General features: G+C 52.1%; 6 protein-coding genes across 6 annotated transcripts; 2 read left to right on the top strand and 4 right to left on the bottom strand.

Annotated features, from left to right (window-relative positions):
- Positions 1-612: 612 nt before the first annotated feature.
- On the bottom strand, positions 613-4866 carry J4E87_007827 (uncharacterized protein; the record flags this gene model as incomplete). The annotated part of the gene is made up of 3 exons (XM_049379420.1): positions 613-2968; positions 3026-4218; positions 4276-4866. The coding sequence occupies 3 exons, from the start codon at positions 4864-4866 to the stop codon at positions 613-615; spliced, it is 4140 nt and encodes a 1379-aa protein (XP_049230994.1).
- Positions 4867-6479: 1613 nt separating this feature from the next.
- COX16 (Cytochrome oxidase assembly) lies at positions 6480-6885 on the bottom strand (the record flags this gene model as incomplete). The annotated part of the gene is made up of 2 exons (XM_049379419.1): positions 6480-6563; positions 6619-6885. 2 exons carry the CDS (start codon positions 6883-6885, stop codon positions 6480-6482), a joined length of 351 nt encoding a protein of 116 aa, XP_049230993.1.
- Positions 6886-7417: 532 nt separating this feature from the next.
- J4E87_007825 (uncharacterized protein) lies at positions 7418-15285 on the top strand (the record flags this gene model as incomplete). The annotated part of the gene is made up of 8 exons (XM_049379418.1): positions 7418-8003; positions 8052-8755; positions 8802-9109; positions 9156-11832; positions 11882-12416; positions 12467-12953; positions 13002-13941; positions 13990-15285. 8 exons carry the CDS (start codon positions 7418-7420, stop codon positions 15283-15285), a joined length of 7533 nt encoding a protein of 2510 aa, XP_049230992.1.
- A 553-nt stretch (positions 15286-15838) lies between these two features.
- Positions 15839-19353, bottom strand: J4E87_007824 (uncharacterized protein; the record flags this gene model as incomplete). The annotated part of the gene is made up of 5 exons (XM_049379417.1): positions 15839-16161; positions 16252-16519; positions 17366-18548; positions 18600-19283; positions 19337-19353. 5 exons carry the CDS (start codon positions 19351-19353, stop codon positions 15839-15841), a joined length of 2475 nt encoding a protein of 824 aa, XP_049230991.1.
- Positions 19354-20077: 724 nt separating this feature from the next.
- On the bottom strand, positions 20078-21420 carry J4E87_007823 (uncharacterized protein; the record flags this gene model as incomplete). The annotated part of the gene is made up of 6 exons (XM_049379416.1): positions 20078-20374; positions 20424-20597; positions 20644-21015; positions 21104-21252; positions 21307-21351; positions 21399-21420. 6 exons carry the CDS (start codon positions 21418-21420, stop codon positions 20078-20080), a joined length of 1059 nt encoding a protein of 352 aa, XP_049230990.1.
- Positions 21421-22653: 1233 nt separating this feature from the next.
- J4E87_007822 (uncharacterized protein) lies at positions 22654-24347 on the top strand (the record flags this gene model as incomplete). Its single annotated transcript, XM_049379415.1, has 4 exons — positions 22654-23145; positions 23210-23296; positions 23361-23983; positions 24038-24347. 4 exons carry the CDS (start codon positions 22654-22656, stop codon positions 24345-24347), a joined length of 1512 nt encoding a protein of 503 aa, XP_049230989.1.
- Between the last annotated feature and the right edge of the window lie 271 nt (positions 24348-24618).

Here is a 24618-nt window from a genome sequence, read left to right as displayed (position 1 = left end):
TCGACCCACCAACCTTCGCATCAATCCGGCTGTCACCGCTACCGGCTCCGGCGCTGCATTTCCACCTTTCGCTCCGAGCATCCCATCCGAATGCAACCGCTCCCGACACTTCGAGCCATACTCTCCGACGCTCTCGACCTCGAGTCTCGTCTCAGCCCACGACGATATACACAACTTTTATTGATACCCCCAAGCCTTGGGCGTTCTTCGGCGTACTACGGATGACCTTTGAACAAAGAGAAGCGCTTGGTTTAGGTTATGGTTTGGGAACGCGCGAAACAAAGATGGCGTGCAACATAAAAGCATACATCGGCGCTTCAATACTGGGCATATGTTAGGAAGGCGCATGGCGTATTTGGGGCGCTTCGAGCGCCTCTGGCAAATGTTGTCCATTGTGTTTGTGTTGGCATCTGTCTTACACATATTTAACTTTTTGTGTACATATTTGAATAGTATAATAGCAGCCCATGCTATGCAGGCGCAAACTTCTACCGTTTTATTGTACTCTGCACTTAGTCACTTTGTTGTCACAGCATCGTCGCATGCGCACGCGAAGGCGATTGGCATCGGCACAGTGTCTTAGCAAGTCGGCTTTGTGACACGGAATTAAGACTACACTCTCAATATCCAGGCCACGATCACACAGCACATGACAGTAAAGCAATAACCCCAATATGCTCTTATCACTTTCTCCAGCCATCTGGTCCATTGTGAGCGCCTCTCGGAGCGAGGTAGGTTGCCAAATGCTCTTTCGAGCTCGCGAGCCTCTTGTCTTTTCCCTGTTGCGTTGCATGCCTCGACTGAAAGCGCCGCGCAATGAAGCGTCAGATCATGCTTGTCGCCCAGAGCAGCCTGGATCTCACTTCTCAGCTGATTCAAAGATTCCTTGGCCATGTCAAGATCCCCTGGGCCCCTTCGCTTGAGCCTGATCTCATCGAGTCTACACTTGAAGTCCCAAGTTCGTTGTTTGTACGCATGTTCGCCCTCTTGAGAAAATATCTCCAGAGCTCTTTGGAAGAAATCTGCCGCATCGTTCAAGTCCTCCGTGTTGCCAATTCTCACCAAAATCTTTGCTTTGTCCTCATTGATCTCAAACATCATCGTGTCGTCCGTGGAAAACCATTGTTGCAGCGCTTTCTGTGAGTCGACACAGGCATAGTATGCTGCATTCCATTGCTTCATCGCCATAGTCTTCTTGCCGTTGGATTTAAGCTTCTCTCCGTGAGCGAAGGCGAGTAAGCTTTCCTCGCGCTTCACTTGGATCGCAAGTTTCTGCATCTCTTGTTTGTCGTTCGATTCGTATACAGCATCTTCATGATGCTGTAGCACTGCTTCGTTACCCTCAAGCTTGACCGCGATCTCCGAAAGTTTTCCGAATGCAGCCCGGGCCTTGTCGAACTCTCCGCTTTTCCACAAAACACGTACCATTTGACGCTGCAAATCCCACGCACGTAGCGTTCGTCCTTTCCAGATCACGGTATCATCGCTACTTGCGGTCTCTCGCTGCGAATTTTCGATCAGCTTCCTTGCTCGTTCGAGGTAGTCGGGCGACTTTCTATCTTTCGGTCGAGAAAGGTAGGCCTTCGCTAGAAGGTCGACAAGCTGAAAGTATGCATTACGGCGGCGCCGTCGCGTTTTCCCCTTAGCTTTCTCGATTTCTCTCTCCATCTCATCTTCTGCTTTGTTCTTGTTGCTACCTTTTTCTTTCGTGTCTTCTTCCCCTTCTGTCCGTGAACGCTCCTCTAGTCCGAAGTGTCTCTTCGTGAACTCGAGAACTTTGATAGCATCTTCAAACTGGCCTCTGTGCACGAGCACGTCTGAAAATAGAACAACGGCTTGAACGGCTCGATCATACAGCGAGAAAGAAATCTGCTCTGCATTGTCTCCAGCAAACTTGACAAATCTGTTGAAATGGGGCATAAGAGCCGCTTTGAAACTGGCGAAAGACTTTTGACCCCTGGAAGGGGTTTTATTTCTCTTGTTCAGCTCTGCCTTCTTCCTGGAATCGTAGCTTCTGAACAGCATGGATAAGACCTTGTTGTAACGTTGGAGCTTGCTCCGCGGAGTGTCGTTCTTTACCATCCATGCCCGCACCGCCAGATTTACTGTCGTGTCGACCAAATATACCGGATGCGCACGATCAGTGTCTTGTTTGCGAATGAAGCAGCAAGCAAGCAACTTCTCCAGCCACTCGTTCAATTGCCCGCGTTGTTGCATACTGTATTCCACCCGAATGAGCTTTAAATCGAGACCTGTCTTATCGTCGAACAGGCAAAGAAGCACCAGGAGACTAAGCTCATCAGACCACTCATTCTCGTTCCGCAGAGAGTGTCCCAGGGTAGGTATTAGGAGTTGCTCGGCAAAGTTTGGTAGAAGATATTCCGTTTGCTCGTATTTTCTTTCCTGGAGAAGCTTGTACATCTGTCGATAGTTGTTCTGCGTGTCGTTCATGTACCTGGAAATTCGTTGTATCATCTCAGGCCAGTTAAACTCCTCCGAAAGCCGCGTAGCATGTGTGCCGCCCGTGTCGATGACGGAATCATCGACGTAAGTGGAAAACAGTGCCATAGCACTTGCACTGCCAGGACACTGCATCTCAATGCATCCTCTGCGCTTCTTCCAGTCTACGAGATCTTTGACCTGGAGAAGGTTTTTTGTGGTGTACAAGATCTTGCCGTTTCTACTAGGTAGCGAGTGCCTGATGACATTAGTTTCCCGATCATGATCAAATCCGTCAACAACCATGAACCAATCTCTCTGTGACTTCTCGAGATGAGACTTCACAAACTGTCGCAGCTTTTCCTTTGAACCAAAGCCTGGATCCTCGATCTTGAACCCGGCTGCAATTGCTTCGTACGAGTCATCAAAATCCTTGAGGTCATTCGCGCGCACCCAGAACACATCTTTGGCTGGAGGGGGTCTTAGTCCTTCCGAACCAGTAGCATAATGAAGAGCGGCCAGTGATTTTCTATCCATGATCAGCTGAGTAACTAAGAGTCAGCGAACGGTAGTTTGCTGTACTCACCCAACACCTCGCAGTCCAACAAGTGCCACGGAACTCTTCTCTTCGAATCGCTTAGATATAGTATCGATGACAGCTTTCATATCAGAGGTGAGAACTCCATGCTCAAGTGTAGGGAGAGTCGACACTGAGCGCTTAGCTGCATGGAGACTCATTTCCGCCTTGCTCGTCAAGTCATCGTACCATCCATTCTTCAGTAGTACTTGCTCGTAACTATGACCCTTCTTCGAATCTTTCCTTGCTCGAGTCATCGGATTGTGCTTCAGCTCTAGATCTGCAGGTCTCGCTACCTGGATTACGTCTTCAAGGTGCTTCACAATCTCTTCACGGCTAATCAGAGGATTTGTGAATATTGAGATGTCGACAGCGACTTCCCATGAGAAGATCCGAGCTTCGCGTGGTTGTAACATGTCCTGGATGAGATCAAGAAGATCTCTTAGTTTGTCGTTTTGCCCCTTAAGCTTGGCTATCCATTGTTTGATCTGGTCCGGGCACTTGGAGAAGGCATGTTCCATTTTTTCCTTGCCACCTCGAGCACGTAATTTCTCGAAGGCTTCCAATCCCTCTGAACTCCTCCCATGTACTAACATGGTGGCCAAGAGAACGAATATGCACCCCATCGACCAAACATCGTGAGATCGACCGTGATTCGTGTCTTCTGATGTGTCAGTCACAAATTCCTTCGGTGCCCAATAAGGGTCAGTAGCAACATTCCGAGTCGCTGTGTCGTCCACAGGCTTCAGATTTGAGGTTCCAAAATCACAGATCTTCCAGGCCAGCATTCTTTGCGACCCAAACCTCAGGATATTCTTCGGTTTGATGTCCCCATGGTATCCGGCCTCATAGCCAATCTTTCGATGGATGTAAGCCAGTCCAGATATCAGCCCTCTCATTGAATCTTGTACCTCGGCCTTGAACTCTTGGGATCTCCACGTCTCGTACAGCTCCATGTCATCCGGTTTTTGATCTAACCAAATTTGCATGTCCATTTCTGCCAAAGGGGACACCAAAAACAGGCATTTTGTCTCTTGTCCTCCGATTGTGGGCATCTCTAGGCCAGCGGTAAAGCTAGCGATTAATGACGATAGGTTGGGATGCTTGCGAGATCTCAAGAACCTCACTTCTTTCATCACTCTTTCCACATCGTCTGCATTTTGAGTGTTGGGGAGAATCTTCTTGTACGCGACCATGTCGTTCTAATTGAGTTAGTAATGGCATGATTACGATATTGGTTCCCAACCGGCGATGCTTACCTCATCATGGCCATCCAAGTCCTTGAGGTAACCTTTCTCAAAGATCACCTTACGCACCTGTCCAAATCCACCAGAGCCAATGCGTTCGGGTTTATTCTTGAACGGAAATTTGAAGAACTTTGGGTCGAATTCAAAGTGAACGGCCGGCGAAAGCACTGTAGGAAACACCCAGTGCATCTCGTAGACCTCTTGTGCCACGTCGCGTAATTCAGGAATACCCAGTAACCTCTCTAGTACAAAGCGAGAGTTACTAGCGTCGTCATGAGAAATGTCGAAGAGCGCATGGTCATCCAATATGGGTTGGCTATTCTGCAGGCTGACTATCCGACCACCCTTGTTGATCAGGACGAGAATCGCGAAAATCTTTCTTGCCCGTCTTTCGATGAAAACTACAAGCTCCGAGAAATCCTGGAGGGAAGCCTTTGGTAAATCAAGCTGCAACTGGCGCCGGAGCTTTTCGCGCGTGAACAGCTCTTTCACGAATCGATCGGAAATGTAGCCTCCATTTGGGAGTTGATTCCGTTTCTTCATTTCCTCCCTTTGGTCATTCAAAGCTTGCCTAAGACCACTAGTGAGCCCTGTATCATCCATGGGGATGCTACGTCATGAAACTCCACTATCACCAACGAAGGAAGTTGGGTGCGAGTCAACCACAACAACAGCCGCGCAGGCCCTGTATTAGCGTCTGTTGACGAATTTGGCCGAGTATGCTTCGTGATCAGGTTGCTGGGATAAACGAAGAGAAAGTAGTCGAGCGACGCTCTTGATGGGGTACACAAGGCTGAAGAGGGCACAAGAACTCTGTAAAACTTACTGACGGAAGGAGACACCCCATTTAAACACTTCACGCGCCTTATTGAGAACAAAAGAGCCCCACGAATGCGAAATCGAAAGCCACCCCGTAGGCGAACAGTTCCCGAGGAGCTTTCGGTATGTACGATTGGCGGCTTGTCCAGCGGGTGGTGAGACTATCGATTCCAGCCTCGTGAGGTCTGTCGATGTCCGTACACTCCTGTTCTTTCTGTCTATCTCCGATACGAAGCGAAGTCGCTAAGAACAGTGTTTGCACGGATATTGGCTTTTTGAAACTGCGTGAGTCGGTTGTCTGTGTCTACGTCTGTGGAAACACAGCCGCAAGAATGAGGAAGTTCGAAGGCAGACGTGGGTGAAACGCATGTACGCGCCCTGTCATCAGGAGTTATGACGGCAATATGCGGGACAAAGGACTTCCTTCCAACGCGTATGCAGGTGAGCTGTCAGCCTCGCTCAACCTATCAGCTGCAGGAAGAACCTTGGAAGCCACAGCTCCACGGGTGCCGTAACGAAGGTGGGTGTTGGCGCTTGCGAATGATTGGCCAGCCTCAAAGCCATGAGCGAAAAGTAGGCAGAGGGCGTTGTGCTGACCTTGGGTCGTATTCGAGCTTCGTGTGAGTCTTACGCAAAAAGATGGCGGTCTTCAACCTGAATCTCCCCAATTTCTCAGCCTTGCGCAGTGGTACAACCCTAGTCTGGCTGGACCGGGCACGCGCTTGACATCTTCTGGGCGCAACCTCATGCCCCAAGAAAGTCAAAATTGTCAATATCCGCATAGAATCAGGCGTAAAATGTCACGGCCATCGGCCTGATCTCAAGCCTTTGTTTTAGCCACAGGGCTTCAACTTGGCGGCTGCCTGGACGGCAGCAATTTGATGATATATCACGCAAATGAAGGACCAACTGCTGCGTTATGTACTGCGACTCTCAAAGAGGCATCTGACAGCAACATCCAGATACAGGCCATTGATCGCAGCGCGTGTTTTACTATTCGACTGTAAAATTGGCTATCTTAGCTATTATGGATGACCCTGTGGTGTTATGTTTGACGTGACGGAGGCGTGGAGAAGCAGCCATTGATGCGATCTGATGCGAAGGATCGCGGAAGAGGGGCCGACAGATTTGACATCAAGTACAAATGTGGGGGCAGGTCGAATCGGTCAAGCCGACGGCACAAAGTTTGTGTTCAGATGCTTGCCGGCATACATGTTCATGACATCAGCGCAGCCTTTGTGGCTTCAAGCGAGCTAGTTCGGCTATCCGCTTTCGTGCGTAGTATGTGTTCGTCGAAGATCGTGCAGGAGTATGTATCGTGAGGAGGTATCGAGGTTGCCTTGCTAATCGCCTTCCGTAACGCCGTATCCAATGGTGTGATGTATGCACATAGCATTTTATACAAGTGTGCCGTCTGGCTCGCCCGGTAGCCGCTTGACACGCCTCTGCTCCCAGTCATCGATGTCTTTCGCCTGTAATCTCTGCGCAACTGTCAGCCTATGCCCCTCCAACTGCCTTGTGTTTCCGTATGCATACGTAGTACTCGTCCTTCATGTTCACCTTCCTCCGCTCTCCTCTCAGGCCCATAGCCTGTTCATGTGTGATTTGCTGGTTCTTGCGATCGTATCGCTCGTATCGCAGCGCCGTGGCGGGAGTCAACATGAACGACCCGAGAAGTATCGTAGACAGGAACGGTAGGCCGAAGAGTAGGAAGGGGTGCTTTTGGAGCGACTTTCGGTATTTCGCGGCGAGCGAGTTGGGCAGTGTGGCGCTGAAGGATTTCGAGGTGAAGGGGCCAGGCATGGCTGCGGTTTAGGGCGTGCTCGACCCAAAATTATGCAATATGGGTATTGGTATGCGTGTTTGACGAATATACCGTTCGAGGTTGCGGGCGCAGTGCTTTAGGTGAGGATGGTTCGATGCTTCTTCCATGTCGAATTGCGGAGTACCTAGCGCTCTTTCCCGATATCGGGCTTAGCGCGGTCTCGTGACTACGTGATTTCGCGTCCACGTAAACCCATGCATCTTCTTAGCAAACCCCACACACTCGTCAAACCACCGATCATATCGCAAACTGCGCGATTGCAGACGGAGCCACGTATTAATAACGCGAGACGCCACTCTTTGAAGGTCCACGAGCGCCACACCGGAAATTGCAGACAGAAACCCCACCAGCGTCCAATCAGGCGAATCCACCGTCAATCCATCTTGAATCAGTCAAGACTGCTACGAACGCTCGCTTGAGTCTAAAGACCCAGCATCATCGCCAGCAGCCACTTACCAAGATTCCACTCTTTCCTTCCCTATCCGACATGCCACATCGGTAACGTGCATCATGGCCCGCAAAGGCGGGAGCTCGACTCAGCGGATGGCACCGCCACCTGTGACTAACGGCAACTCGAATGGCGTGCCCCCACCGTCGACCATTGCGGCCCAAATCGTCAATAACGCGTCAAATGTTCATGCGTGGCAGGGCGAGGCAACCAAAGTCAGCTTTGGTGAGCTGGTCAAAGAGTTTCTTCAACACCCAAACACGGATGAGCCCGATGCACAGCTCGTAGCGCTCATAAGTGTCATCGCCGAAGCAGGACTTGAAGGCTTGTTCAAAGATGATCCGTTCGCCCAGGACCAGCAGAGACAGCAGGGTATTGACAGTATTGCCGCGCTAACTTTCATCTTGCAACAAAAGCCACATCTGCTGCTGAGCGTTAGAGAGACCGAAGATGACAGCATTTCCCGTCCTCCGCTTATTCTCTGGTTGGTTCCTAAGTTGTTGGGCCTGTTAGCACATGAAGGACTCACCTATGTGCACGAACATGTACACCAAATACTGCATCTCTGCCTAAGCGCGCTCGCACGAACATCTGCGCTCTGGCGTCCCGCTGCAGCAATCTCACAGCTTTACAGATCATGTGCGCAAAGTAAGTACTACCCTGAGTTCCCTTATGCGAATACTCACGTCTATCTAGCTATCTTGACAGAGCTGCGGTCCATGGATGATCCAGCTTCGGCAGCTGTACTGTCTTTCAACCTACTCCTACCATCGTCAAGCAGCATCAGCGACTTTTGGCCAGACAGCCAACAAATCATTGCTTTGCCCCATGATCTGCAGCGAGCAGTTACTTCGCGACTCGGAGCTATCCATGCCGGTTTTTGTCTTCTCACCACCTTGGCATGTGTTGCTCCGCCCCAGGGCAGAGCGTCGGCGACGTCTAGTTCCCTGGATCACCATGTACCATGGATCATCGACAGTGCTCAAGATTTGTGGAAGCATTTTCGGCGTTGGACGGCAACTTCGGAGAGAGGCATCCTCGTCAATGAAATCACGCTCGCATATTTGCAGCTACTCGAAACTCTGTTCCTTCCTGCAGGCACCCCCGGAGACCGTTCATTGGAATCACTGAAGAATGCACAGTCGCTTATCAATAGTCTCAGCGATCTCATTGATGGTTTATCGACAGCGCCAGAGTTAGCGTCAGAAGTCATTCAAGTGCGACTGGCTATCATCCTTACCCGGTTACGCAGTGTCCTTACTTCGCCAATAACGGACGACTCAGCCACACGACGTCGAAAGCACATGAGCAGATCGGTCGTTCTGAACGACGTTGAGGCTATCGTAGCTAGAGCCTGTCAGGATGTTGAACACTTCTCTCAGCTTCACAAAGACTTGCAGGTATGAGTGAAATACCGCAGTTTTTGTCCATGCTGATCGAATCTAGCTCTCCCTTTGCCTCTGGACGGCACCAGGTATATGGCCTATACACATTGCGGACATACGAAGAGAGCTCTGCGAGGGCGATACTGGCAGTTTCTCGGATGCTCAACTTTCCGAACACTCGACACCAATCCTGAAAAGTTTCCGGATGTTGAACTTGGGCAATGAGGAAAGGCCTGCGAAGCGGCGAAAGAAGCTCCTGGATACTCCAGACATCAATCATACCACCTATGAACGACTCGTAATGATACTCAATGGCAGTACCCATGACTCCCCGGTTCTCAATCTAACCAATCTCCACAATATCATCGAGTAAGTTGTCTAAGTTGACCTAAATGTACACTGCTGACAGCTGCAGGGCAAGATACTCTTCTATGATGGACAACGACCAACAAAATGAACGTGTACAAGTGGACCTCATGACAGCGTTTGCGAAGATTGCATGCGCCGGTTCCCGGTGTCTTGAACTATCTCAGTCTACGTCGCAACCAGTGCATTCGCTTAGCTGCGTGTTATGCGATACGAATTCTCGCCACGAACGAAGCGCCATGACATACTGGAACAGACAGGACGATGGAGAGAGCTGGAAGGAAGTCATTGCCGCCATGCTTACCATAACCAAAGAGCCAGCATTTGAGGAGTCGCAGCAAGCTCGAATACTAATGGCTGTCGCTATTGGCCGTGTCTATAACCACATCTCTGACTCTGAGTATTTGTCTCTCGAGATCTGTGAGCTAGGGCAGTGGCTGCTTGCGTCTATGAGCAGATCTCTGAGAGAACTGAAGCTTGCCGCAACAAGCTCATTGATGGTATTCCTGCGGAACGATATATCCAAAAATACTCGCAGTAAGAATCGGCGGTCATTCATTGAGTTCCTGGACGCTTTAGCGCAGCGCGACGTTCTGTCCGACCAGGAGACGCTTATCATCGCGTATGGTCGAACTGCGTTGACGTGTGGAGAGCTCGAGCTACCCATCATATTACATCACTTGGTCGAATACTTTGGTCATTCTAACGCACTGGTATGCGGTATGGCCTACCGCGAACTTGAAACCATCGCCAAAGGCTTGTCCATGTCCACGATGCAGCTCTTAAGTCCTTACTGGAAGGTCATCGGGTTCTCAGTGATCAAAGACTACATCAAGAAGCCTCAGAAAGCGCAGCAATTGGCAGACCTGATCGAGCAAAGCGTTCGCCAGTTGTTGGTACTGACGCAAGCGGATACCCTTCCGCATCTCGTTCTGAGCAAAAGAAGAGATATCATCGAAAAGATCGCCCAAGCACGGAAGGCTTCTATCATCGACGTCTTGACGTATCCAAGAGGTAATCTGTCCAAGATACTGGCTCTACTGCTATCACAGCCCGTTGCCGACGTTGAAAAGACAGCAATGGAAACGCTAGCAGCTATTGAGCCTGCTATCCGAGAGAGCAGCAACAACAGGCTTGATTCGTGGGTTGCCCTAGACATCACTGGTGTTGCTATCGAGATACTCAGGCTGGCTGCAGACCAAGAGGGAGTCGGTAAGAAGCCATACTACAGCGCTTTCAGCACGCTGGCGTCGCTCGCACCAGATACAAAATCAGGACAGCGCAAATCGACGTCAAAGTCCAAGAACCTAGATGCCTTCTGCGAGACGCATATTCTGGGCATCATCGCATATCTTTCGAACGTCATCGCGGCTCCTAGCGCGCAGGGTAAAGCCGCACAGTATACGATGCCCGAGAGAAAAAATTGCATAGCTGCTATTGGCGACCTCATCGCCCTTGCACGCTTCAGCGTAAACGGCGCGTTACCGCAGATCCGCGCCTGTCTCCAATCAGCCATCGGAGATCCAGACCTATGCGACGACACATTCACCGTTTGGACTGCGTTTTTGGCAGCTCTTGATGGAGATGAAACAATGCTGGTCGTGGATCAAACCTTTGCACTGATTGTACAACACTGGTCGTTGTTCTCTTCAGACACGCAGCTCAAAGCCCATAAAGCTGTCGGAAGTATCATAAGCCAGTACAACCCCCAGCTTCGAGCTAGAGTCGAATATCTTCCCTCACTGGCCGGCATACCAATGCTCTCCAAGATTGAAGGCGAGTTGGCAAAGTTCAGAGATATGATTGAGACCATCAAGGTCTTCCAAGCCTTTAGCAATAGATGCAAAGACCAGACATCAGTCGTGGTGCGTCAGGCTCTGATAGAGCTTGTGCCTTTTCTGGATGCCAATCAGCAGGAATTGCATCAGTCGATAGTTGGCCAAAAGCCTCTTCCGGTTTTGGCCGCATTGACGCGATCGCTCCTCGATGCCAGCGTTCGTTTCTCGGAAGACCACTCCGATATCACGATTCTTTGTGCTCAGTGCCTTGGTATCATCGGTGGTCTTGATCCATACCGTGTGGAAACAGTCCGTGAAAAGAAGCGCGTCTTGATGCTTTCGAACTTCGCACGGAGAGATGAGGACATTGATTTCGTGGCATTGCTTCTCGAACAAGTCCTGGTCAAGGTCTTCCTTTCTACCACAAATGCTAAACAACAAGGCTGGATCGCCTATGTTATGCAGGAGATGCTCAAGCATTGTGGGTTTAGTGCACTCCGTGGAGCAAAGCCCCGATCTTCGCAGGCTAGTACAGAGGCGCAGCGCTGGAATGAGATCCCAGAGGCTGTCAGAACTGTATTAACTCCCTTCCTTGATTCGAAATACTCCGTCAATGTGAACACCTCGATACAATACGAGGGTGCGACATACCCGATATTCAACTCAAAGATCAGCCATGGCACCTGGCTCCAGACCTTTGTTCATGACCTGCTGCGAAAGGGACAGGGTGTGAACGTTGGGATGGTATTCCCTGTTCTAGCCAGAATCATCAAAGGATACGATCTCTCGATAGCTACCTTCATACTTCCATTTGCAGCTCTGAATGTCATCGTATCAGATAATGATGAGAACATGGAGAACGTAGGACGAGAGCTCCTGCAGGTGCTGCAGGCCGATATACATACCTCGGAGCAGCACGAAGCTTCGATCATTAAGCAGTGTAGCGAGGTAAGGTCTTACAACTACTCCATCGAATGCATTTGCTAACACCTCGCAGAACGTCTTCCAGACACTGGATTATCTTTCTTCGTGGTTACAGGAGAAGAGAAAATCCGTGACTGACGCGAGAACGATGGCAGGAAAGACGGGGCGCGGTGTTTCCGAGGACGACGAGATGAACGCCATCAAGCAGCTCAGTCGCGTAGAGGGAATTCTCCAGCTCATTCCTGCGGAAATCATATCTCGAAGAGCTGTAGAGTGTGGTTCGTACGCTCGTGCCCTGTTCCACTGGGAACAGTACGTGCGCCAGCAGCGGGACATGAAGGCTGAATCAAATCAGCCATTCCACGAGAAGGACGAACTGTTACAACATCTGCAGATGATCTACGCGCACATCGATGAACCGGATTGTATCGAAGGAATATCAGCTCATCTCAAAATCCTCAATCCCGAGCAGCAGATCCTCGAGGATCGCAAAGCTGGGCGGTGGACGGCGGCGCAAAGTTGGTACGAGATTGCACTTGCTGAGAGACCGAACGATGTCGAAACCCAGATCAATCTCCTCACTTGTTTGAAGGAATCTGGTCAATACGGTGAGTCAGTACGTGCATACCTCACGAAGACAAGCTAACGAAAAATCTAGATTCCATCCTCAACTATGTAGACGGCTTCCATGCGACTAACTCGCTTCCGAGCAGTACGTTGCCTTTCGCAGCAGAAGCCGCTTGGTCTACTGGCAAATGGGAACAACTCGAACGCCTTCTTACTGCTACCGGTAGCGTTGATTCCAGCCTTTTCGCGGACTTCAATGTTGGAATAGGTAGAGCGCTATTGGCATTGCGTCACAACAGCCGCCCAGACTTCCAGGGCATCATCGAAGAGCTACGAGAACTCCTGGCGAAGAGCATGTCTCCATCAAGTACAACGTCTGTGCAGGCATCGCATGATCATCTGGTCAAACTACATGCACTGTACGAGGTTGAGACTGTAAGCGGTATGGGTAGTGGGATTGTAACAGACCGCGAAACCATTCTCGAAAACTTGGACAGACGCTTGGACATCATTGGGGCGTACACATCAGACAAGCAATACCTTCTGGGACTACGTCGCGCCGCTATGACGCTATCTCGGTAAGTATATATCATCTGGCATTCGTTACAGACACTAACAGAGAATAGCATCGAATTCGCAAATCTTGACGTTGCCTCCGCATGGCTTACGACCGGAAGGCTGGCTCGCAAAGGAGGCTTCATGACAACAGCTTTCAACTCTGTACTGCACGCTGAGCGACTTGGAGACAACGCGTCGAAGATTGAGTACTCAAAGCTGCTCTGGAAAGAAGGCCACCATCGCAAGGCGATACAAAACCTCCGTGGCGCAATCGACAGTAACGCGTTCCAGCAGGAAGACACAGTGCCGATCAACGTCTCAGTGACCACAGCCGGTCGAGGCGAAGAGCATTCGATGAACAAGGTTAAGTGCCATGCTCAACTCTTGCTCGCTAAATGGCTAGATCGCGCAGGTCAGACACAGTCAATGTCCTTGAAGGAAGAGTATGTGACTGGAGTGCAAACCTATCCCCGCTGGGACAAAGGACACTATTACCTGGGTCGATGGTATCTGAAGCTACTCGAATCAGAGAAGCAACAGCCGATAACGAAACAGAGTTCCGAATACCTTGCTGGTAGTCTCATCAAGTTAGTCATCGAGAACTTTGTCCGCTCTACGGTATACGGGACGAAGTACTACTACCAGACCCTGCCTAAGATACTTACGCTGTGGTTGGACATGGGTATGGAAGTTATGAGCAGCACACCCAAAACCGCCAAAGACAAGGAGTTTCACGAGCATCGGCTCAACTATCTCGACCACATCAACAAATACCTCAAGCGCTACGCCGGAGAGCGGATGCCTGCTTTCGCATGGTACACCGCTTTCCCGCAGATCATCACACGCATCAGCCATCCGAATAAGAGCGTTTGGGATGCTCTTCAGACGATCATCATACGAGTTGCATCGACATATCCGCAACAGGCGCTATGGGCTTTGCTCGCTGTTCTCCACTCTACACAGGACGACCGTAGAGCTCGGGGCGCTACTGTATTGCAACGACTACGCGTAAGTTCTCGATCTGGTCAAGGTCAGAAATCAGCTAACAAGAAGAAGGACGCATCGAAGCGCAAAGGAGCTTCTATCGACCTCAAGGCCCTCATCATCCAAGGGCAGCGTCTTACTGACGCACTATTAGCGGCTTGCGATGCCCCCATAGAATCACGGATAGCACACGTAAGTCTAGCAAGGGATCTGGGATTCCAGCACAAACTTGCTCCCACGCCGCTGGTTGTTCCTATCGAAGCAAATCTTCTTCCAAATCTGCCTGCTGGCAACGATAGCCAGACCATCCGTCGCCACAACCCATTCCCAGCCGACGCCATCACCATCCAATCATTCGACGACGACGTACTAGTCCTATCCTCCCTCCAACGACCCCGAAAGCTAAACGTCCGCGGCTCCGACGGCCGCTCCTACGGCCTCCTCTGCAAGCCCAAAGACGACCTCCGCAAAGACCAACGCCTCATGGAATTCAACGCCATGATCAACCGCGCCCTCCAAAAAGACATCGAATCCAGCAAGCGCCGGCTCTACATCAAAACCTACGCCGTCACGCCGCTCAACGAAGAATGCGGCGCAATCGAATGGGTCGAAGGCCTCAAGCCCATGCGCGACATCATCCTACGTTTCTACCGCCAAATGGCCATCCCCATCGACTACGGCGAGATCCGCCTCCTCCTTAACGAAGCTTCGTCGTCCCCGTCCAAAATCCCCATCTTCACTGAACGCATCCTCGGTAAATTCGTGCCTGTGTTACATGGATGGTTTGTTGAGACGTTTCCTGAGCCCGAAGCTTGGTTCGCTGCAAGACTCCGGTATACGAGATCTTGCGCTGTGATGAGTATAGTAGGCCACGTCCTCGGTTTAGGAGATCGACACGGCGAGAACGTGCTGTTAGAGCAAGGCGACGGCGGAACCTTCCACGTCGATTTCAACTGCCTCTTCGACAAGGGTCTCACATTCGAAAAACCCGAACTCGTTCCCTTCCGCCTCACGCACAACATGGTCGATGCCATGGGCCCCCAAGGCGTCGAAGGTCCCTTCCGCAAGGCCGCCGAACTGACGTATAAACTGCTCCGCCAGCATGAAGACACGCTCATCACTATCCTGGAAACCTTTGTGCACGACCCTACGGCTGATTTCCTGGGAGGCAAACGTCGTAAGAAGATTGTTGGCGTCCCGGATACGCCGCAGGAGGTGCTGGATATTACGCGCACGAAGGTGAATGGGTATCTCAAGGGGGAGAGTGTGCCGTTGAGTGTCGAGGGCTATGTTGATGCGCTTATTGCTATGGCGGTGGATCCGATGAATTTGGCGAGTATGTATATTGGGTGGTGTGCTTTCTTCTAGTGTTGTTGTTGTTGTTCTTCGTTTCAAAAGTCGGGGTATGCGTGGAGGGGTGTATGTCAGTATCTTTACATCGTTCTATAAGTAGATCAGTGTTAGCAAATCAGCATCGTTTCTTACATAGCATACCTCTGGACCACGCGCAAAGCTGTCACCCCGATTTCCACACCCTGCAGACAAGACTCCGTGCATATACAATTGGCATTACAATACGTAATTGTAAAATAAAGGTAGGTACTCCCATTCTCTTTGGAACCCGGATAAAAAAAAAAGACCAACGCCTGTAACAAAACACTCGTTAAGAAAAGAGGTTGATGCTACCCAAAAAGGGACTCGCTCGAGCGGATATTCAGTCGTGTAAGCATCGTCTTCGTGCGATCGTCTCTTCCGTACCCTCGGACCCAAGCTTGCTCTTTGCTTCCATCAGATCAAAGCCGTAGCGTGTCTGTCATTCGCATCCATAGCATAACCACTGCTCCCCATGTGCCTGACAATCTCAGTCCAAAATGTCCATCTCCTCTTACTCCGTCTCTCTCTGCCCGACTACTTCTCCTTTCTAGCAGCACTTCCCGCCCATACCCGCGTTTCCGTCACCTTGCCCGCTAACATCGACCTTGGGGGCAGCCGTCTGATCCGTCCTGGCGGTATCGATAAGACGCTTCTTGATGTCGCCGGCGAGACTGTAAAACGCCTGGTCGACGTTGATGTTGCTCTTGGCCGAGACCTCGAGGAAGGGGATGCCGAGTTCGTCGGCGAGGGCCTGGCCCTGTTCTGTGGAGACGGCGCGCTTCTCTTCCCAGTCGCACTTGTTGCCGATGAGGATCTTGTTGACGCCTTCCGTGGCGTGTTGCTCGACGTTGGAGAACCATGTGCGGATGTCTGGGTGGTGTTAGTGTTTTCTTTGTTGAGACATTCCGGCCTGTTGAGCTGGGATGGTAGAAGGTATGTGTGTAGGCGGCGGGAACGTACTGTTGAAGCTCCTTTCATCGGTAACGTCGTAGACCAGCAGGATACCCATGGCACCTCTGTAGTACGCCGTGGTGATGGTCCGGAAGCGCTCTTGGCCAGCGGTATCCCATATCTGCAGCTTGACGCGCTTGCCGTCGAGCTCGATGGTGCGGATCTTGAAGTCGATGCCGATGGTGGTGATGAACGAGGGCGTGAACGAGTCTTCGCTGAAGCGCAGCAGGCAGCACGATTTGCCTACGCCCGAGTCGCCTATGAGGAGTAGTTTGATCTACGCGGGGGAGGTTGTTAGTGTGGGTCTGTGTATAGGCGGTGGAGGGGCGTTCAGGGTCCAGCATGTATGCGGAAGCTGGGCAGGCGCATGTCAGAAAGAGGCATAGGGCGAAGCTTACGAGAAAGTCATAATTCCTGGAGCCAGCCATCTTGATATAGAGTCGTGGGGTGCGTTATCGAGCGGAGGTGGTTGCGGAGTTGGCGCCCGCCGGTTTGGGGTGTGCGGTGGAGCTGGCGGTGGTTGCGTGGTTGCGGAAGAATGGCGGTGATAGACTCGAGCCTGATGATATGTTGTATGCGTGGGAACAGGCGGGCTTGGGGTGAATGTTGCTGTGTGGTTAACAGCAGGCAGCGAAGTAAACGGCGTGGGAGCGAGTTCACAGGTGCTGGCCAACGTTGGACGTTAGCGCCAATAGTCCGCACGGGCTTCACCACCTCCGTCACTGCAGCTGTCGTCTGCGAGTGACGAGCGGCGGCTGGCTTGGTGGCAACTGCGCATCTGCCTTGACTCGGCTGTCACTACCGGCATCACGAACCGGCACACGAGACACGGTCAGGTGCTGGCGCTGAGAAGAGCCTCAATTTTCTGGGTTTTGTTTTGGCCTCGGTACCTACCTACCCACGCGATACTTGTTGAGCTAGTCTTGGATAGTAGACATCTGATCTGTCATGTTCCGCCTGCACCTATTGAGAACACGGGTCTATAATTACAAGCTTCTTCGTATATTTGTATTGAAGTGGGTATGTACGCTGATCATAAATGCGCTGTGACTGGATCATCCCAGTTGCAAAGACGCCCTCAAGTAAACCATTTTGAGTACGCCCACCTAATGCGCTCAACTACTTTTTGCTGTCGCTGCAACCCACTCCTCACATCAACAAGCTCATCAATTTCCACCAAGAAGTCGTGGAAGATTCGTCGGGGCAGGATGCCGCTCGCAGCCTGTCGCAGGAGATGCACTTCGCAGAGGAGGAGACCGTGGTCCTTGTAGGAAATTTCGCCGTCTTCTGTGGGTGTCGCGCTGGTAAGGATGCGGTCGATGTTGCGCAAGATGAGCAGCATGCGACCTTGCCTCGCCCACATCTGTACGCCTTTGCGGCTGCTGAAGACGCCTCGGAGGTATCGGTAGACGCCGATACTCACGAGAACACCAGGCGTCAGACCGATGAAGCCGAAGAGCAACTCTTGGCTCTTCAGAATGCTGTCAATGCCGCTCATTGCGACTTCCACATCAACTTTGGTCTTCTGCACTTGGATGAGCAGTGCGCTAGCTAGGTTACCGACTATCGCGCCCTTGACCGGACTTTGGATGTCCTTTTCGTAAGATCTCAAGACCGTGGTCAAATCGCCTTCGCGGACCTTCGCCCTGATGTCGGCAATCTGAGTCTCGTTCAGCGCGGGGCCTTCAGGGTTCTTGACCGCAAAGTCAATGACCATGCGCTCAAGGCTTGCGCGGTCAGACTCCAAGCTTCGTTTGCTCATGATGGAAACCTCGCTATCTTCATTGTGACGGATGGTACCAATGATCCTCATAGCGGGCTCCACGACCCAATTTGTCCAGAAGTCGATTACAGTCTGTCCTAGTTCGCGTACCCAGGCCAGAATCTCTTCTTTTCGGTTGACAAAAATACGCAGGATAGTGGTCGAGGATACGAGTAGCATGGTGGCCGGTAGCCAATACCGGATGAGGATAGATGGACGTCCGTTCTCCTTGACCACAGCGTTGAAGTCTGCGGTGTAGGCAGGCAATGCTTCCTGGAGGAGATACTGCAGTCGTTCTGCGACATCGGCGGGCTTGAGCGTGGTTGCCGTTCGTTCCCCGGTGGGTTCGTGCAGCGAGTAGAGTTGATCATCTTGAGTGATGCCAGCAACAGAGTCGTCAAACTTATTAACGGATATCTCTGCACTGTTTACGCTTTGGATCACGGCATCCATCAGGGCGATGTTCTTAGCCATGACGCTCTTCCATCTATGTCCGCTTTGTGCGCCGAGCAGTGGGGGAGATTGGGTACCATCGTCGTGTACACTGGGATGGTCAGCAGTCGCTCACGGTCTTCGCGAATGGTTAATAGCATACCTCTCGTTACCCAGCCCTTCGCCTAGAAGCACACCGAGCGCGTTCGCATTGATGAGTCGTATCTTCCTCAACGCTGCGCGCTTCCTCCTGCCTTCGTTCCTGACCAGCGCCAACGGGCTCACGACCCTTCGCTGGATGTTGGCAATACTGCGCTCTTGCACCGCATCCTTGACAAGGCCGTAAAACTGGCTCCACCCATCAGCCAATTGTCCGCCCCTCGACCGCACATCGCGATATATCTCCTGCGACCATTTCCACACCCGAACGGGCGATGTTTGTATCGAGTATAGTCCAGCGAATCGGTAGGTGGAGAGGATGTCATCCCAGTACCACAGGTCGTCTTCCAATGGTATGGTCTGCTCCAGTATCGTATTCAGAACCTGTCCGTACACCTGCGTCGTCGCCTTGCTGACTAGCAGCCATTCCAGTTCATGTTCGTAGCTCGCATCCTCGTAGGTGCTGGCGATGTTGGCACGTTGCAGCGTCTCGGATATGCGTGCGATGGAGACAAGGCTGTGTTTGGATGACGCGGTCGTGGAGAGGGACTTGATGAGGTACTGCAGGTGCGCGATTCGTGTCGTCTTGGTGGGGTCGTGGGCTTCCTCGGCGGTGATGGAGAAGCTGCCTTGTCGTGTCGCCGACAGCTGCAGCCGGTCGAGCTGGCTGTCAATCCGACGCACTTGGCTGACATAGTATTAGCTATGTTAGGCTGTATCGATTGGAACACTCCAACTTACTCAACCACGAAAGACATGGCTACCGGCGCGTGGGCTTTCACATGGAGGATGCGGCGGGATTATTTTGGTACGAGGGGATCTGGAGATCTGAACCGGGATGACGCGCCCCCACCCGCCGCCAATGACGTTCTAGGCCTGCCATCAATCCATCACCGCCAGTTGCACGCAGTTTCCACGGCCTGTCACATGTTTCCTTCTCTTTAACACAGAGACGAGCCAGCTACAAAATGCCATATTTGTACGTGACATGCTCCGACGTCTACCACACGGTCAACCTAGGTAAATCTACTCATCCGAACACACGAACACATAAACGCCTTCTAAGGAATCAAGCTAATGCAATTGGACTTAGAGACTAAATTGGTATTTGATTGTGTTTCACACGCCATTCCCTTATCCGATGCCCAGCACTCATTCTAACGATGGTGCCTTCTACCACGAGCAACCCCGTCCAACAGTGAATCTGCCATCGCTCGCAGGCTCCTCTATGACGTCGCAGCAATTCTTCTATAACAACAAACAACTATAGCCAGACTATCGAGCGGCTGCAACCAGACCTGGCTGCTGGACGCTTCCGATGACCGTGCCACAATGCACTCGCAGCAACACCACCCCGAACAGGAAACTCGTCTCCGACCCAAGAACCAGTCTAGCGGTCTCCCCTAAAAGCAAACAAAGGCACAAAAAACGGCGTCCATCCAATTTCCACAGCCTGTCGGGTTCGAAACAGTGGTAGAGGTGCTAGCTAGCGACGCGAGCGCTCATTCGGACCGAGGGCTGATCAGCGACATCGTCCAAATCCGATTCCATGGAACGCAATTGCAAAGCGCTGGCCTCGTCGTCGGAGAGGCGGGCGCTCATTGGCTCCAGGACGGGACTTGCTGAACGGGAGAGATCAACTTGCGGCACAGTCAATCTGATACCGTTTGGCTGGTCAGGGGCTAGCAGGGTCCCCTCGTCGACAAGCGAGTCGCGCTTTCTGGGGAGCTTCTGGCGCATGCCTAGTTCGGAGCCTACGCGCTCGATGCTCTTGAAATACTGAGGATGTTAGTTGACGACTAGAAGAGAAGGGTGTCGATGGGCGTACCTTGACGGTCTTGACTTGCAGCTCCAGTGTGGCGTCTTCGTCGACGACGATCATCGGGTGCGGGTGCATCTGCAGACTGGACAGCGTCCACATGTGGTTCACGCCGCCTTCGATGCACCGCTGGAGTGCTAAGGCCTTGTGTGCGCCTGTGATTATGATGACGACTTCGCGCGCCTGAGGAACGTTAGACATTGTTGAAGTACTTGGTGGTGTTACTCACATCAAGGACAGTCTGCACGCCCACGGTCAACGCCATCTTCGGCACCTGATCGAGGTTGTTTCCAAAGAACCTTGAGTTGGCCAGAATGGTATCGTATGCAAGAGTCTTCACGCGGGTCCGAGACTTGAGGCTGGAACCAGGCTCGTTGAAGGCAATGTGTCCATCTGGCCCGATGCCGCCGAGGAACAGCTCGATGCCACCAGCACGTTGGATCTTCTCTTCGTAGTCATGGCATTCGACTTCCAGGTCAGGTGCGTTCCCGTTGAGGATATTGATGTTCTCGGGTTTCACGTCGACATGGGAGAAGAAGTGCTTATACATAAAGCTGTGGTAGCTCTCGGGGTGATCACGCGGGATGCCGACATACTCGTCCTGATTGGGTCAGCATCACTCTATATCACGCTGCTGTGAGACATTGGACGCAAGGGTGCGGCGCCATATGCAGGGCGGTAGTTCGTACCATATTAAACGTGACCACATTGCGGAAGGAGACTTGGCCCGCTTTGTGGCGCTGTACAAGATGCTCGTAGATCAGGACAGGGCTGCTCCCAGTAGGCAGACCTAAGACAAAGGGTCTCTCTTGCGTTGGGGCAAAGGTGTTGATGCGCTCTATGCTGCGGCGTTAGTCGATATTAACACACAACAAAGGAGCGAGGTATGCACCAATGACATAGTCGGCGATGTATTGGGACGCAGCCCTCGGATCGTCTCGAATGATTAGCCGCCTATAAGCGGTAAGCCGGGTGTCAGAAAACAAAGGTGTGCATGCTCATACATGATGTATGTATCGTTTGTGCTACTTGCAAGGAATGTGTGCGGAGTGAGGGGTCCAAGGTCATTCCTGCAGCGGGATGAGGGCGATTTCTATGAGGACTTGAACAGCTTCACGTCATTCTGGGGCAAGGTAGGATCGTGAGCTCGATCATCATCCAACGTCTCTTCATCGAAATGACAACGGCCAAACTTTCCGCATCTGAACACGTTCTCTGCAGCGCTCTCTGTATCGGTCCGCATGGTCGCGGTGCGTCATGCAATGGACGGTTGAGAGTGAACGTAGTGGTACAACGCGCCTATCTGCACCACCTTAGGCCGTGGACCCCCGTTCACTGCCATGTGCAATGTTACAGGAGCATGGCGGGGCGTGGTCATCACCGTCGCGTGTGATAGCAGTGGGAACTGAGCCGGGCGTGGGCCGCAAACTAGCCGTCACGGGCAGCCAGCAACGAACATCACGATAGCAGGCGTCACTGATAAGGCCTTGGTGCTGATGGAGTCGCAAAAGGACAATGTTACATTTCTGACTCGGGTGGTGGCGGGCGGAGAGCGTTGCACTTGTGGCTCTAGTGGGCGTCTTCTAGCTCGCGCAGCCCACTCAGCCCAGGACCGGGGGCTCAACCAACAATGTGGTCGCAGGCGCATGCAGATCCATGCATCGTCGATAAGCAGGCCTGCAACGCCCCGCTTTGACCTTCGATGGCTGTCCCGAGAACCACTGACGACGGCCGTCCGGGCACCTGTAGCCGGCGCCCAAGGCTGCTGACGGCGTTGTACATACGGCTGGCGCTGCGGAACACGGATGCTTGTTGCCCTTTGTGCAGTGTCAGCCTGCGCCAGCGAATCCTTGACCGACGGCTGTCACCTTTGTGTGGGCTTGCAGTCGTTTATCTCTTTGTGGAGGCCAGGCTGTGTCGCGTGCTGTGTCCGCCTCGCTACCCCGATGCAGGTTGGCTGGGGAGATTTGGTCGTGAATGGACCGTGTGAGGACCCTAGCTGACGGTCTGCTTAAAACTGACTGCCCCTCGCCTTCACCTTCGTATCCAAACCCTCGTTTAATTATAGTCTGCTGCTACCGTCGTGTGGTCTGAGCGCGAGCATCTAGTATCTTTATTGTAGCCTGTCTGCTCGCACCTTTTACATCAACGACGACGTGCACATCTCCGTCTGTCGCAAGGACCAACTCCGAATCGCGCGCTAATCGCCGGCACAACACCCACACTCACGGGCATCAACATGGCGACCACCGAGGAAAAGCAGCCTCCGCACGCGGTCAACTCCCCAGAGCACTCATTGACTGACACCAACTCAAATGAGCTCCCTGCCTCGTGGAAATACAGACGCTTCACCGTTCTCGGTTTCAAGCTGCCATGGTTCGCGTCACCACCCGTCCAGCTGGTCATTGTCTCCTTCGTCTGCTTCATGTGCCCGGGCATGTTCAATGCTCTGAACGGCATGGGTGGTGGCGGCCAACTTGACCCGACTGCCAACAACCGGGCTAACACGGCTTTGTACTCGACCTTTGCTGTTGTCGGCTTCTTTGCCGGCACCTTTACCAACAAGCTTGGCATTCGCACTGCTCTGTCGTTTGGAGGCGTCGGATACTCCATCTACGTTGCCTCTTACCTGTGCTACAACCACACTCAGAATCTGGGCTTCACTACCTTTGCCGGTGCACTTCTCGGTGTATGCGCGGGTCTGCTATGGTGCGCCCAGGGTGCCATCATGGTAAGTTCTGATTGTACGAAGTGGATGTGAGACATATACTGACTTCGTACCTCTACCTCTGCAGATGTCGTACCCGCCAGAGGATTCCAAGGGTCGCTACATTTCGTGGTTCTGGATGATCTTCAATCTTGGCGCTGTTATCGGCAGTTTGGTATGTTTACTTTACTTTGAGACCCTGAGAAGTCCAGTTGAGAACTACACGCTAACTCTACCAGATTCCGCTGGGTCAGAACATCAACACCAAGACTGCCGGCACAGTCAACGACGGTACCTACGTCGGCTTCCTTGTCCTCACGATTCTGGGTGCTGCTCTCTCATGGACCCTCGTCGACGCAAAGGACGTCATCCGCGATGATGGATCCAAGGTCATTGTCATGAAGCACCCGTCGTGGAAGTCAGAAATCGTTGGTCTCTACCAAACCTTCTTCACCGACCCGTACATCATCCTCCTCTTCCCCATGTTCCTGGCATCCAACTGGTTCTACACCTACCACTTCACCGAGATCAACGCTGCATACTTCAACGTCCGCACCCGAGCGCTCAACGGCGTCGTCTACTACATCATGCAGATCGTCGGTGCCTACGTCTTTGGTTACGCGCTCGACATTAAGGGTGTCCGCCGTACCACTCGTGCTAAGGCCGCGTGGGGTGTGCTTTTCGCGACCATCATGATCATCTGGGGCTTTGGATACATGTTCCAGAAGACCTACGACCGCGCCTGGGCAGAGGACGAGACAAACGAGAAGAAGGACTGGTCCGACGCAGGTTACGCCGGCCCCTTTGTCCTCTACATGTTCTACGGATTTTCCGATGCCGCCTGGCAGACATCAGTCTACTGGTAAGTCACAAACAAGCACCCACATATTAAGATGGTCATGCTAACAAACATCAGGTTCATGGGTGCTCTCACCAACAACAGCCGCAAGCTCGCCAACTTCGCTGGTTTCTACAAGGGTATTCAGTCCGCTGGAGGTGCAATCACATGGCGTTTGGACGATACCAAGATTCCCTTCATGACCATGTTTGCTAGCAACTGGGGACTGCTCGCAGGCAGTTTGGTTGTTGCTCTACCTGTCATTCTCTGGAAGGTTGAGGATACCGTTGCCATTGAGAAGGACATTGCTTTCACCGACGAGACAGTGGCGGAAGTCGCCCCCAAGGCGGTTGTTCACTCAACGCCTGGTGACGCCGAGAAGGTCTAGTCAGGTCTTTGCACGGTTTTCATGATTGGGACTTCATGGGTAATGACGGTGTTCTTCAGCGGTACTTGTTAGTTTATGATACCTGGGCTCGAGTTGCATAGCGGGAATAGGGTCGTTTCGTGATAGTGCTACGAACAGCAATTCCCGATGTTCCTAACGAATGAACATCTACTTTCATTATTCACATGCTCAAAGTTGATTGCTGGTGCAAGGGTATGCAGTGTGGATGTGGCACAGTCACAGCGTGGACGGCGTGGTACACAACAGCCGT

This window comes from Alternaria ethzedia (genome assembly GCF_023757985.1).
Source record: "Alternaria ethzedia strain BMP 0044 chromosome Unknown scaffold_22, whole genome shotgun sequence".
Taxonomy (NCBI): domain Eukaryota; kingdom Fungi; phylum Ascomycota; class Dothideomycetes; order Pleosporales; family Pleosporaceae; genus Alternaria; species Alternaria ethzedia.
The sequence above is the reverse complement of the archived record's forward strand: the minus strand, read 5'-3'. Positions and strand labels throughout refer to the sequence as shown.